We start from the raw sequence: 14,588 nt of genomic DNA on the forward strand, positions 1-14,588 counted from the left end.
TAGTTCAATATGATGTTTCGTATAATATGCGGAGAAAAAATTTAATGATGTTAGAAATCCATGTTTTAATTTAGACTTTATCATCAATAAGAGAGCACCGTACTTGACTTAACACAATTCCAAGGTGGTGGGAAACGTATTGCGTGGTGAAAGGACCATTTAAAAAAATATGTTGCTTTTACATCTACGGTGGCCCGGAAGGGGAGGACTCAAACAGCAAACCGGCTCCCTCTACTGGCCCTCTCGCATTCAACGGGCGCTTCGGATGGCTCTTGTGCGCGGTACGGGCTCCCCCTGGTGGCCGGCAGCGGCTCTGCAGTCAGGCTGGACCCGGCCCCCTGTACACAGAGAGATGCTCCCGCAGCCGCAGCTCCCGCGGCCCCCCGAGCCCGGGCCGCCCCCCGGGGGCAGCCTGGGAACCCTAAGTAACGCCCAGCTCCGGGAACTGCTGGGAGACGAGCGGAGGTTGCAGAGAATCGTACGGCTTAGCGGGCAGGTGAGGGGGAGGGGCGCAGGGGAGGCGGGCAGCTAAGAGGGGCAGCAGGGATGAGCTAGGAAGGGGCATAGAAGGAGGGCAAGAGAGGGGTCAGGAGAGAGCTTGTGGGGACATGGAGAGGAGCTAGAGCATGACATCAGGGGACAGATGGGATAAAGGAAGAGGGCAACATGAGATGGGCAAAAGAGGGAACCAGGGGCAGGGGGGACGGACATGGGATGCAGGCAGTAGGAGCTTGGGGCAGAAATAGGTGGGGTAGGAGAATGGCAACTAGGGGCAATGGTGGACAGAACGTCCAGAGTGGGTCAGCAGAGTATAGGCGGGAGGGGTTGCTAAGAGGGGGCTCGAGATGATTCTTAGTAGGAAGCATAGGATGAGCAACAGAAGGGCCTACTTACTGAGGAGCGTGAATGGGGCAGGAGAATGCACACGAGCAACAGGCTTCATGGGAGCAGTAGGTGGCAGGGGATGAGCCGTAGCCAGAGGCAGTAGTAGGTTCATCATGGGGGCCTAGAATGGGGAAGAGTTTCGACGTTGCACAAGTGTGTGTAAGGAAAGGGAGCAAGCAATTGGGAAAGACATGGAAGGGGACAGCGTGCCCCATACGAGAGAAAAATAAATGGGCTTTTGAGCGGACACGTGGAGAGCTTGGGAAGGAAGCACAGGACTGGGGCAGGAGAGGGCAACAGGTGGTAGCATGAAAGGAGAGGACACAGGACGGGGAGATAAGTTATGATTTTTAACGGTAGAGAATTTGTGATCTGACGTTGTATGGGGGCAACGACTCAGTTTGTGCTGGTATGTAAATGTATATAGATTTCTTACAGGCAACATCAGTCCTCACGTTTGAATGTAAACTTATTACAGCACAGTTATGCAGCTTCTATCCTGTTGTGTGAATGCGGCTGTATTACAATACAGCCGGGATTCTTTAAGCAGTGTGCGTTCGAATATACGTATAATATTGTACAATTCGGAGGAGACCTCATCTATTCTGGTGAGGCGAATGTTAACAAGCCGCATCCATTCAGATGGGTGTATCTAACCATCTGGTTGATAATACAGACTGTTTTACAGCACAACTAAACATATTCGATCAAGTTGTATTTTAATATTCCTTTATAATTGCTTAAGCAGTTAACATGCATCCATATACTAGTTTATCTACCAGAAAAGTGGACAGCATCTGTCTTAATGGGTATCACTGTAACTTTGTTACGAACAGGAATCATCTATCCTACATTTGAATAAAACTGTATTCGTAGATCATTGGCCTTTATCAAGGTGTATTTAAATATATTTATGTCACTGAACACCCTGGCTGCATTACTTGTGTAGTGTGAATATTGCTGAACAGAAAATGTATTTCCTAGTGAGTGGGTATACATCTATAATACAGCACAGATGCATAGTGTTACTCTAAGGTATATGTTCGAATTTAATGACATTACAGAATTGACGTGTCAGTTGAATGTGTTTGTGTGTTAATATCGCATTTATTATTCACAGTTTTTGTAAAACTGAGTGCTAGTTTTTGGATGCCTCAGACCACTCTAGTTGGATCATAGAGTAACATTGACAAAAGGTAGTTAAGACTGTATAAGGGTCAGTCGATGATTATCTTGATGGATGATAGGCTCGAGTGGCCCTGTCTACCGGAAATTCTCTCTGTGTATCACAGATGTCTTTTGGGGGATTTGGTCAATATGCATAGTTCATCTGTTGCCGTGCCCTTTCCTCTTTTAGTATGCAAGTAACTAAGGCTAGTCTTAAGTGACTCACTGACATATGAGTTGGATTGTTAACTAAGCATGATGGAGAGGTGTGTGCCTAAGCGAGATTAATATCAGATGGGCCTATAGACAAGATGTAATGAGGGAGTCTCTAAAACTGTGAAATCTGAGGATTTCCACTTTACTTATTGAGTACTGTGGGAGAGAGAACCTACAGTCTGAAGTGACTCCCCCCCTCCCCCCCCACCAAAAACTGTTGTGTTTCTTTGTGCAGATGCAAGTAAATTTAGTAATCTGCTAGACTGGAAGCTCTTGGGTAGGTATCTCAGAAGTATCATTGCAACTACTGATGAACTATCCATGGCGTCTTTAACTGTGTTATTTTTTTAGATTGGAAGTTAGTGGAGGGTCCGCCGGTTGTCTGAATGTAATATTGTCCGGGTGATAAACACTGAATACGAAGACTTTATGGGAGCCCCATGTAGATGCATTAGTGCAAGTGGTACATTAGGTTATTGAGGTTGAAGGAAGTTTTTGCAGAGTTGTTTATAGGAGCTGGAAGACTCTTTCCACCAGGCAAAGAAGCTAGAACGCAGTTTTGTTTACTTCTTTTTCCTTGAGATGTGAACAGAGGTCACTGTTGAACATCACCAGTTTGCAAATTTTTGGGGTCCCATTACCACCAATAAGTGAAGGGTACTCACTGTTGTGTCAGCTGGGCCAGGTTTCTGCCTTTGCACCACTGATGCTGAGGACGTTTTGATGCATCTAGGGTTGTGTATGCTTTAGGCTTCCAGTGTGGCTCCCAGATCTGTCTTCTAGGCTGAAACTCATCTGGGTCTCACTATCACACACGTAATAGCTATGTTGTAGACTTTAAAGGTGTGGACAGTTATCAGTTACAGGTTGAGAGGAGCCCTAAGACCTGGCATAATTGGTGCTACTATTTTCGTGGAGGATTCCATTTAAGGATGGCAGGTGTGTTTTTTACAAAAAATGTTCACTAAGTTGGGCCTGTCTCTTTGAGTTTGGCTTTTACTAATCATCCCTTCGGAATGCACGGTTAAATATTTTAAAAGTCACTGAGAGATCCAATAATGTGCACTCAAGTGTGGCCCTATCATGGTCGGTCATGACCTCTTCTCTTTATTACAGGAAGCAGCATTAACTCTGGTGTATTACTATGACTATTGTACTGTGCTGACTGGTAGAATATTTCCAGATTTAAGAGAGTAGTCCTACATTAAAGGAAGGACTAGTAGCAACAATTATTTGGGTTGTCGTCCTATATACAAAACAGAAATGCATTACTTTTGTGTGAACACCTATTTAGCATCGGAGATGGGCTGCATCTATCCTGGTGTGCGCCAACGTAGATGTAAAAGATGACTTCGTAAAGAGAGTTGAAGTTTTGCGGCAGCAGTCTGTATACTTTGCAGATGTTTAACCTGGCACACACAAAAACAGTGCGTTGCCATAAATTAATCTCATCAGAATAGTACTTTGCACCTCTAAACGGTGAAAGTGATGTGACAGCAAAGGAGAAATTTTGGGACATGCCCACATTAGGCCAAAACAGATAGAGGAAAGCTTGTTGACACGAATAGAGAGTGAGCGATCACTGATCATATAGACTCACAGATTCTGAGTGGAAGTTGTAGTAAGCGGAACGGAATTCTCCTCAGGCAATCAGATGTTTACAGGCAAAAGTGTCCCTGAGAAACCTGATCATAACCTCCGTTTTGTCTCCATTGATTTTTTTTTTTTTGGAGACAGTTTGCCCACAGCCAGTGCAAGATGCCACACATGTATTCATGAAATGAAGGCACGGTGAAGTGTAATTCACTGTGATAATTAGTTGTCTCATTTGCATAATTTACAAACTTTATGCCATGAAATCTATTTAAGTTGGCCAAAGGTTGTAAATATACATTGAATGATGTTGGGCTAAGGGAAGAGCCATGAGAGACTCCCTGCTCGAATACTCTGAAATAGGAGCGAAATGGAGGAAGGTGGATTGCTTGCTCCCTTCTTTCTCTCCAAGAATGATACCAGCCAATGCAGAGCTCTTCCTTGAAAACCTATCTCGGCCAGCCTTGAGACTAAGAGGTCATGGTTGACTGTGTCAAAGGCAGTAGACAGGCCTAGTAATACGAAGACTACTTAATGACCATTGTCCAGTCGCCATTCACAGATCAACAAGTGCTGTGAGCAAGGCTGCTTCAGTGCCATAAGAGGGACAATAAGGAGTGCTCCTCCCGAAACCCAAAGAGTCTCCTATTTACATAATTCCCCAAGATTTTACTATGTAAGGGCAAAAAAGAATAGATATTTATAATCATCTTCTCCAACGAGTAGCTCGTGAGCTACCTGTAGCTTTTCTCGTACTTGCATGTAGCTTTTCTGTGTGCAGCACAGCTTCCTGAATTTGAATGTTTTGCTTAGCTAAGTTTATATAGGCATACTAAAATTGGAACGTGTGTGCTTCAGACAAAAATGTATGTATTTTTCAGAACTCATAAGCTGATGTTTGGAGAAAAATGGTGGAATTTCCAGATTATATTTATAGCTGACATTGCAGTTATAAATCATGTAATGTTGGGGAGACATATATCTAATATATTACCTTAGTGCTGGGGACATTTGAGCGATGGCTGATATGTTTGCCTATGTAAAGTTATTCCAGATTTTTAAAGCTTCTTGTTTTTAAACATTATTGCTGGCCACCCTACCTGATGCATTCAGGTGATCAGTACTGGTAATCTAACATACGATAGGCGCTAAATGTAATCTTGTCTGATGAGGTCAGTATTACAACACTAATGATTTTCATTGAAAATAATGAGCTGTTATTACAGAAAAGGTTGGAGACCTCTTGTCTTTAATAACTGAGCACAAACAGGTCCGCAAAAGTCTTATTTAAGAAGGGGGAGTACTATAGCCCTTCTCCAATTTGAGGCCACCGTGCTGCCTCCAGAGAATGTCTGCAGATAGCTGCTAGAGATTAAACAAGGTAATCAGAGAGAATCTTCCACACTCTGGGAGGTAACGGGTCCAGCTGAGAGCCAGATGAGATGGATTGTGCAATATTAAGAAGCTCGCTTACTGATAGCTGACCTAGATCATCCAGAAATGCCTGGGAGGAGTATGTGGCTAAGGCAATTAAATCAGCTTCTGATGCTATGGAAGGAGTTATCAGTGAACGTGGCAGGCTTCGTTGAGAGGTGAGTGATGAGAATATCTTTAATCTTATTCTTAAAGAGGTAGGGGAGAAGTTAGCAGCTGAGGAATATGCACCATCATTCTCAGTTTGTGTACTTCATATTTGGTTTTAACTGTGGCAGTTGTGACTTTGAAAATGTCAGTTGGGAAGACCTGTCTGTATCAAAGGGGTCTGAGGACATCAGGAGCCTTAAACTTTTAAAATGACAGTCCACTGACATGGATGGTCAGGTGAGTAAAGGAGCACCCTTTTGTTTATATTAGACATTGTTGTGATTGGCAGTTGTTGTGATTGCTTACCTGGAATCTAGTTAAGTGTGTGCATGATTGTGTTCTTCATATGTGTGAGGGAAACGTTATGGTAAGCTACATGCTCCTAATGCCTATCACTCTTTCTCTGGACTTAAGGAATGTCATTCTCTGTACAAGAGGGAGCTGAAGCTCCTTTGTATAGTGCAAATGATTTTTTTATATTTTGAAGGTGTCCTGAAAGTTTGCCCAGACATTGGTCCTATCTCTTGTTTTGTGTTTGGACATGCAACGCACAGTGGCAGTAGGTTCACACTTATAACTATTTTCCCAGGCTCCATGGAATCCTTCTTGATTGTCTTCAATAGCATGGATATCCCGGGGTGGGGGAGTTAGCAGGTTTGTGGCTTGAATGGAGACATCATTTCTATACGTATGGACTTTATTGAAAAAGTGCCCTAAAAAGTAGTGCATCCAATCTCTGTTTCCCTGGACGGGATTTGGTACAGTGTTTTTGATAGGAAGGGAAGCCCTTCTCATAGAAGTCAAGTTTATAATGTAAAGGGCCTTAAAATTTACATAGACATGTGGGAGCAGTGCACCATTGTAATCCAGGTATACAAAAGAAAATGAAATAATTCCTCCTAGAATGCTTCTTCAGAATTTTGGCATTCAACAGGTTTGTGGTTTGGGTGAAGATGGCATTTCTGCCTTTATGATTGCTTGAGAACACTCCAGATCCAAGATGAAATGAGACAATGCCACAGCAACCACGTTTTCCAATACAATTGAGTATATATATTTTTAAGGAAAAGCACAGATTCAGGTTCATAATTCATAATTTTATAACAGCACAAGATCACATCTGCTTTCAAACAATCACAGACCTCAGTAACAGAAGACAAACATGTATTTTGCTGATAGCACATAGCAGTGTCATGCTGGGAAATTGTGCAGGCTAAATTGCACTGCATAGCTTTTCTAATGATTTCTTAAAGTGAGACTTGTTCTAGAGGTTGTCTCAATTTACTAGTCTAGCATAGTTTTGATGGCTCTACAAGACCTGTATATTGAACAAAACTCCACCGGCTGGATAAAATACAGGCATTCTTTTTTTCATCTTGTTCATTGGCCACCCACATTCATCTTTTTAAAATTTATTTTTTTATTATTAGATTTCTATAGCGCATGGTCACCCAAGGTACAGATGCACTTTACAGGTTAACAATGAATGTCTTATATATAACTGATAATTTGTTGATGTAATACATAAGTAGTAGCAATGTGAACATGGATACGTTTTGGAAAGAAGCATAAGATCAGGGGAATTGGGGAGAACTGTTAGCAGAAAGGAGGTGGAAATAGGGATTAGCTGCAGCAGAGAAGGTAGGGAAAGAAAGGTGATGATGAAAGCAGGGTAGAGGATAGTGTAAAGTCTACACACATTTTATGTCCAACAGTTCAGATAGTGAGGAGGAGTTGTAGTTAGTCCAGAAAGAAATGTAGGGATTACTGTGCCCGATATAGCTTGAATAGGTGACTCATTAGCAGGCTTCAGAAGCTGCGGCTGGTTGTGGCAGTTCTGATACTAAGAAGATAGGAAGATGCTGCTCCTGAGAAGGAATGCTGCAGAGCATTGGGTTCGGAAGAGGGGCGTTTAAAGAAAAAGATTTCCTCTGCTTGTCAAGATCCTCAAACCACCTGATGTCTTGAAGGAAATTCATCAAGTAGAACCGGGTTTTTGCAAGGATTGCTTTAAATGCTAGGTCTCCCAGTTTGAATTTTATTCTGGCTCCAGTAGTGAGCCAGTGCAGATCCACAAGTATTGGAGGGATGTGGTTGAATTTCTTGTGGAAAAGTGTAGTCTGGCTGCTGCACGTAAGACTGTTTTTAGAGGAGAAAGGGCAGATTCTGATGCTCCTGCTAGAACAACATTGCCAAATTCTTATCTGGATAATATCAGGCCACGGGCGACTGTTTTTAGGTGATTGTAGGATTTGTTTTAGTTTCTTTATTAAATGAAGTTGAAAAGTTGCTGTCTTTAGCAATTTTTGTTTTTAGACCAGACTTATTAATGTTTAGACACTTGTCTTTAAAACAATAAATACACAGTTGCACATTATTAACATTATACATTAAAATTAACCCCACTTCTACTGCTCATCCCCCAACCATTCGAAGGCCCAAGGGCAGTCCACTAACAAGACCCCACACAGCCTATTGTAAAATGCAGGACTAAGGCACACTTGCATCACTACATACCCATTCTTACTCGCTGACACCTGACTGCGACGCCAACTTGCCTAAGAGGTCTTCAAACTACAGTTATCACCGTGTGAACCCAAGCTTATTTTAAAAAATGTTGCTAAGGCACATGCAACATCTAAAAATTCCTTTTTCACCAAAAGTGCGAGTGCTTCATTATGACGTGCAATTATTCTCAGCATCTAAAAATGCATTAAATTTCTTATGTACCGAATATTCAAATCTACCTGAAATTTTAATAATAAGTGTTGAAGTTGGGCATGTGGGAATGCTGATGTGTATGGGAACATCCTCTGATTCTCCCAGGATTCCATCATACACTTTGCTGAGGGTTTAATCCTTACATATCCAACATCAGGCAACCTAGACACTTTTAAATTCACCTTTTGAAAGATGAGAGGCCTCGGTCAACTTAAAGTTCTCCATTTTTAAGGCCACATATTATTTTTGTTTGTATTATTTTTTTTTCTTTTCTTTCCCTAATCTCTTTCTGATCTGCACCACCCATTTGTAGTGCAGAGGCCTGATATATTTTGAACCTCTGTTGTCTAAAGTTTATTCCAGAATTGCAGGGTTAACTTATAGGCCAGGAAATTCCAAGCCTGCAGATCCCCTTCAAGTCTTATTGCCAGGCCTATCCCACGTCTCAGGAGACCTAACAGTTTTTTTTCAGGCATCTGCCCTCACACTTCTCCCATCTTGCCTCTGTGCTCAGGGTCAGTAACTCTGAGAGGGGACCAGCTTGTTGTAGTCTGTTAGGAGGGGGGCCGAGATGGACCACTAACAGTATTATTAAACCGTACTAACCCTGCTATAGTTAAAGATGCCCACATCTCCACTGTTTCAGTATGTTGGGACCAATTCAAATTTTTAGTGAACATCATTCCTAGATATTTATAAGAAGATACCACCTCCACCAAAGTATCACCCAGATGCCACTTAAACGGTTTCAAGTTTTTCCCAAAAGCAATCATTTTTGTCCTTTCCAGATTGACCTTGAGTTCATTCTCCACACAATAGCTAGTAAATCTATTCAATTTCCTCAGTAGACCTACCTGAGTCGGATCCAAAATAGCCAGGTCATCATCGTAGATGAGGCACGATGTGTGCCTACCCCCAATTTCTGGTGAATAAGAGTTGGTGGATGTGAGTATTCCGGGAAGATCTGCAAGGTATAAGGAAAAAATGTAGGGGAAGAGACGCAGCCATCCCTTAGCCCAATCTTTTAGGGTATTCTTTTTGATAAGGCTCCATTTAAGTTAAGCTCAACCTGTCCCAGTTTTGTGTATGTAGTTCTTGTAAAATTGCTATTAGGATGATAGGAATTGCCTGTTCAAAGTTTTCAACTGAATAATTTTTTAGGGTCGAGTGCGCAAGCGCTCTGGCCTGTTGTAATCTCTCTGTGGGCTTTTAACCACACCCACTCTTGCTATTCATTCTTTGTTGTGCTTGTTTTAAATGCTTAATTTTTACTGTTGCATTTTGTGAAATGTCCCTCCTTTGTGTGCTGATTTCTCTCCCAGGTGATTTCACTAAGTGAACCTTTTAGTTGGCCTTCACACTATGTCACGCTTCCTCCTGTTACAGTGTGTAATGGCCCCTCTTCTGGTTTCGGTTTGACTTTCATCCCAGCCGCAATCCTTTCTAGACATTCACTGAGGGACCCAGTAACTCTTGCGCTCACGGCAGTTGTGGTGCCTTGAATTGACTTGCTTATGTCATCTGTTTTACTTTTAATTTTCAATTTATGTGGCAAGAAAAGTCCAGTTAGGAATTTACAATGTTAATAGCTCTATAGCTCTGTCGATTAAAATCAAGACCCATTCCATTGCAAATGCTTGTTTAAATAATGTGTTGGGGACCATGGTTAAGGAGGAGTCTAGTGTTTATTCCCAGTGACCCACTGACCAATGATGTAGGGGTGAAGTGAGGCAGAACAAGGTGCTGTAGTAGACCCGAGCTGAAAATAGTTTTCTCTTTGAGAGAGAATAGAATTTTTTTTTTTTTTTTAGGACTGAGAGTGAGAATTATTTACCATCCAAGCTTGACTATTGAGTAAGACTTTTCTTAAGGTGAGGGTCTTGTTTGGGGTTCATGTTTCCAAGTAAATTTGGGTGCCGCCAGCATATTAGTGAATAGCAACGCTTGAATCGTCACAGATTTTGGTTAGTGGTTCTACATAGTAGAGAGATGGGTTAAGATTGATCCTTGAGGCACTCCATATTTGGTAGGGGCTCAATTAGAGACATTGTTGGTTTTTACAATTTGAGAGTGCTTGGAGAGGAAGGGGGCAAACCATTTGAGGTCTGTCTCTAAATCTGAAGTGATGTTCGAATAGGTTAAATAGTCTTGGGTGATTGTGTTGAAAGCTTCTGTTGGGTCTAGTAAAACAAGGAGAAAATATTTCCCTTCCTCCAGTACACAACGGATATCGTTCAGGATTTTTAAAGACGCCATTTCAGTACAGTGACCAACTCTGAATCCAGATTGGTGAACTACTTGTAGGTTTTCATTGCTGATGATTTTGGCTCGTTGAAGGGAGACTCATTTCGCAATTATTTCTTCAAGTCTAGGAAGGTGTAACCCTATTTTTTTTAACTCTGTTGTTTAGTGATTCATTCCAAATGCTGTCTCAGATGGCTCTTTTGGTTTGCATCAGTTTCTTTGTGAACTTTTGTCTAAGATGCCTGTGAGATAAACACTACTCCTGAGGATGACTCCTAGGTTGTTTCGTATGGGTTGAAACTTTGGATTAATCAGAGTGGATTATTGCAGAATTAGATCATGTAGACTTTGGCCTTTAGAGGTTACCATGGTTGTGTAGACATCCTGCATACATAACAATTCTTCTCATTACTTGTAATGTTAAACGAGCCTTGATGACTTTTTTAGCATTTTATTGCATTGACGTTTACTGCAGAGATAGCATTGCGTTTTTGTCACAAAGAGAGCACTCCTGTGTGTTTGTTGAAATCATTTACCTTTGAAAACAGAGACAATCTAGCACTGTTATAAAATTTGTTAAAAAAACAAAATAATAATCCAAGACAATAGGCTTGAAGAAAATCTAGGAGGGAGATTAAGGGTCAAATTAAGTGAGGTGGAATCTGTGTGGTAACGACAAGCAGATGGTCATTAGCTTTCTTAATGAGAAGGTGCCATTGAAAGTGAAGAGCTCCTCAGCTAATTGGTAAAGGTTGGATAATCTGTGTGTTCAGAACAGATAGGTAGGCCAGACCTTAGTAAAGCCATTCTTCTGCCACCATTCTTAGATTTTGTGATAGTTTCCAGAGTACATCTAAGGGACCAGGTTAAGCAAAACCCCTGAATATGTCAGCTGAGGTAGGTGCTTCTTTTCCTCATAGTTAACCAGTGGGTGATGCAGAGAGTCTTGAATTTGATGTGTGTGCTGATATCAAAAGCTGTTGAAGAATTTCCTTTGCTTACAGAATATCTTTGTAAGTTTATTTTGAAGATTCAGGATATATTTGGACGTTTCTGACTTTGTGGATATGGTTGATCTTCATGTCAGGGACCTAATTTCTGCTGGACAGAAATCGGGGGATATATATAAATCTTGAGAATTTGGCAGATTTAGCATAGATCAATACAGAAAATTTCCAGAGTTGATGGTCTTGAGAAGAGGATTTAAGGCAGCCTGGAGATCGCAATACAGTGATCTTTTCCTGAGCCACGTTGAAGGTTAACCATCTGAACTTCATATGGGCAGATGTGAGTTGAATCCCTTGACTGGAATTTAATAAACTGTTGATATCTGTCTTCAAGACTGTCGGCGTCACATAATCTGGAAGAAAAGTGATAATGTTTGCAATTTCCAGCAGGCATCCCTTTTTAACAGGGGTCTCTTCAGAGGGCATATCACTCTGCAGTATATGCAAGCCCTTGTCTCTAGGCAAGTCATCAAGTTAATTGCCTCTGACTTTAACTGGAAAGTTGAAAGTCTCAATGACGTGACTAGAGGACCTTGTCTGAGGTGTTACCAATAGTTTTATTCGGTAAATCTATGTGTCTGCTTCTCTCAGTATGATCTTATGTTTGCGGTCCAGGGTACATCTCCCCATAACTGAACGCACAAACCTACGAATGTATCGTGGTGAGCAGCTATTTCGACTTGGAAATGTGTGCCAGGCTTTGAAAAACTCGGTTAACCTCTAAACTTTGCAGTTTTATGGGGTGGTGAGGCTTAGGTCTTTTTGATTGGTTGGTCTCCAACTTCTTTTGGGGGGAGGAGAGAAGGAGGTGTGTTGGTATTGGCTGCACCTTTATAGACCATCCATGTATCTTTTGGAGTTTACCATCACAAAACCCAAAGCAATTTGAAGAAAGAAAATAAAATTCATCAAAAAAGTATGTTGAATGAATGAGTAAAACATTTATAGAGCTTGTGACTGTCAAATGGACGTCACAGCACTACCTAGGCAGTGCATGGGGGAAATGAGAGGCTAATTACCATGACTGGAATAACCAGGTTTCCAGTTGTTTTTGGAAGATATCTTAATTGGGGGAAGCTTGAATTTTAAGTCCGAGGGCATTCCTCAGTTTAGGGGCACAGTAGGAAAAAATTATCAGCAAGCCAAGCCAAGACATCATACTGTAGACACTACCAGTGACAATTGATTAGATTATCTGAGAGATCTTGCAGGTTGATAAACTCCCTCAAGTACAAAGGGCCTCTATTATGAAATGCTCTAAATGTTATCAGAAGACATTAAAAGTGAATACATTGCTTCACTGGAAGCCAGTGTTGATTTCTCAGGTGTGCCAAGATGGATTCCTGTCTGGCGTGTTTAAGAAGAATACTGGAGGCAGCAGTCTGTATCTGTTGCAGATGACTAAGAAGGTAGTCTGGAAGACCCAAATACAAATATTGGTGTTGTCCAAACGAAAGGTAATCTAAGAATGCACAGTTGTTTTCCTAGTGAATGCAGGAACTAGCCTAATATTTATTGGGGGCTTTTTAAAAGGGTAAAACAGTCACTTGTCACTGCATTTTCCTGTAGAGCAAAGGACAACTCCTTATCGAATTTGACTCAGAGATTTCTTACCTTGTCCACTGGAGTGGGGGTCTGGTGGGTGGGGAGGGGTCAAATTCTAGAGGCCACCAGGAGTTGGACCAGATTGAAGGAGAGTATGTCTGCTTTAGCCAATTTAGTTTTAAACAACTGCAAGTAGCTACTCTCATGAGGCAAGATTGAAAAAAGTTCAGTATTCACTGTTAATCTCCAAGACAGAAGAATAATTGTGTATCTCCAGCATCTGACACCACCTTAAATCCAAATGGTTGGATGATCTCTGCCAGAAGAGCCATATAGAAGTTAAAAAAACTTGGGACTAAGAGATGAATCCTGTGGAATACCTTGTTACAATAGCTTTAGTGAGGACTTGAAAGGTGGCTGATGAATGGATTGAATTCCAGGTTAGATAAAAAAGAATTTAGCTAAAGAAGGGGGGGACCCACAAATGCCACGATTTGCTAAACGCTGTAGCAAAATCTGATGCGAAATAGTGTTGGAAATGGCCGAGAGATCTAATAATACCACTGCTGCTGCATGGCCCTGATCTAGGCTCAACTTTATCAACTCAGTAACTTCAAGCAGTGCTCATTCAGTCATGTGGCAAGGCCTGATATCAGACTGTGAGCCATGAAAGATTATTGGACTCCGTATAGCAGTGAATCTGGGCATCAACTGTTTTTTTAGACAATGCTGGTAGGAATGAGCGAGAGAGAGGTCTAAAATTTGCTAAACCATCAGGTTTCACTGACCGCTTTTTCAATAAAGGAACTTAGGCACCAAGGGTTGTAATGAATAATTAAATAAATCATTTAACGTCCGATTTAAAATATGCTGAGCCTTTGCTAAAACACTAGAAGGACCTTAATCTAAAGATGATCTGGAGAGACATTCCAGAAAAGCATGGGCTGAAGCTTCAAGCGTTATGCTTTCAAATAGAAATCGAACCAAGTTATGTGGTCTGCTATTCACCAAAGAAAAATCAGTCAACAGGGTAAGTTAGGTTTTCATTAAAATCAACATAAATGTATTCATTCTTCTCCTGGAATAAGGGAGAGACTTTCGCATAACTTTGCAGAAGGGGTGATAAGATGTGTACAAGCTTTAGCTGCAAGGAAGGACTGGAGTATTTTTGAGATCTCTTTAGGAGTGTCAGAAGCTAAAGCGGTCTGGTCAGCAAAATAATCCCCTTGAACACTACAAACTGCACCATGATAGACTTTGAGTGCCAATTTGTAAACCTCTTTATCTGTTGAATTATATATTTTGTTTCCCCGACAGATCCTTGGGTTTTTTACATCTGTAATTTCGGCCACTAAGGTTGTTGTGAACCAAGGAGCAGATGAGGAAGATCTGACTGAGGCTTTACCATCTAACTGGAACATTAGAGTTCACCTCTGGAGGCTGCCAGTTATTAATTAAAATGGCGTCTTGTCTAGCATCCCCATTGAATATCATGGTATTCTGAGAGAGGATATTGGCCAGATTGGTCTCTTCCACTTTGTGTCACAGCCACAAATTGTAAGAGCAGAAGGCCTAGTCATAGAAGGGAGGAAGAACTATAGCTGGGATCAAGTAATGGTCCGTCCA

The 14,588-nt window shown here is 41.5% G+C and overlaps 1 protein-coding gene across 1 annotated transcript in view; it reads left to right on the top strand.

Annotated features, from left to right (window-relative positions):
* The first annotated feature begins 220 nt into the window (after positions 1-220).
* Positions 221-14,588, top strand: part of VPS37D (VPS37D subunit of ESCRT-I) — a 170,979-nt gene continuing 156,611 nt past the window's right edge. The window contains exon 1 of the mRNA XM_069226785.1: positions 221-496. Within this exon, the coding sequence (XP_069082886.1) occupies positions 266-496 (231 nt within the window). The 5' untranslated portion in view covers positions 221-265. The remainder of the gene's footprint in view (positions 497-14,588) is intronic.

This window comes from Pleurodeles waltl, chromosome 3_2 (assembly GCF_031143425.1).
Source record: "Pleurodeles waltl isolate 20211129_DDA chromosome 3_2, aPleWal1.hap1.20221129, whole genome shotgun sequence".
In the NCBI taxonomy this organism is placed as follows: Eukaryota; Metazoa; Chordata; class Amphibia; order Caudata; family Salamandridae; genus Pleurodeles; species Pleurodeles waltl.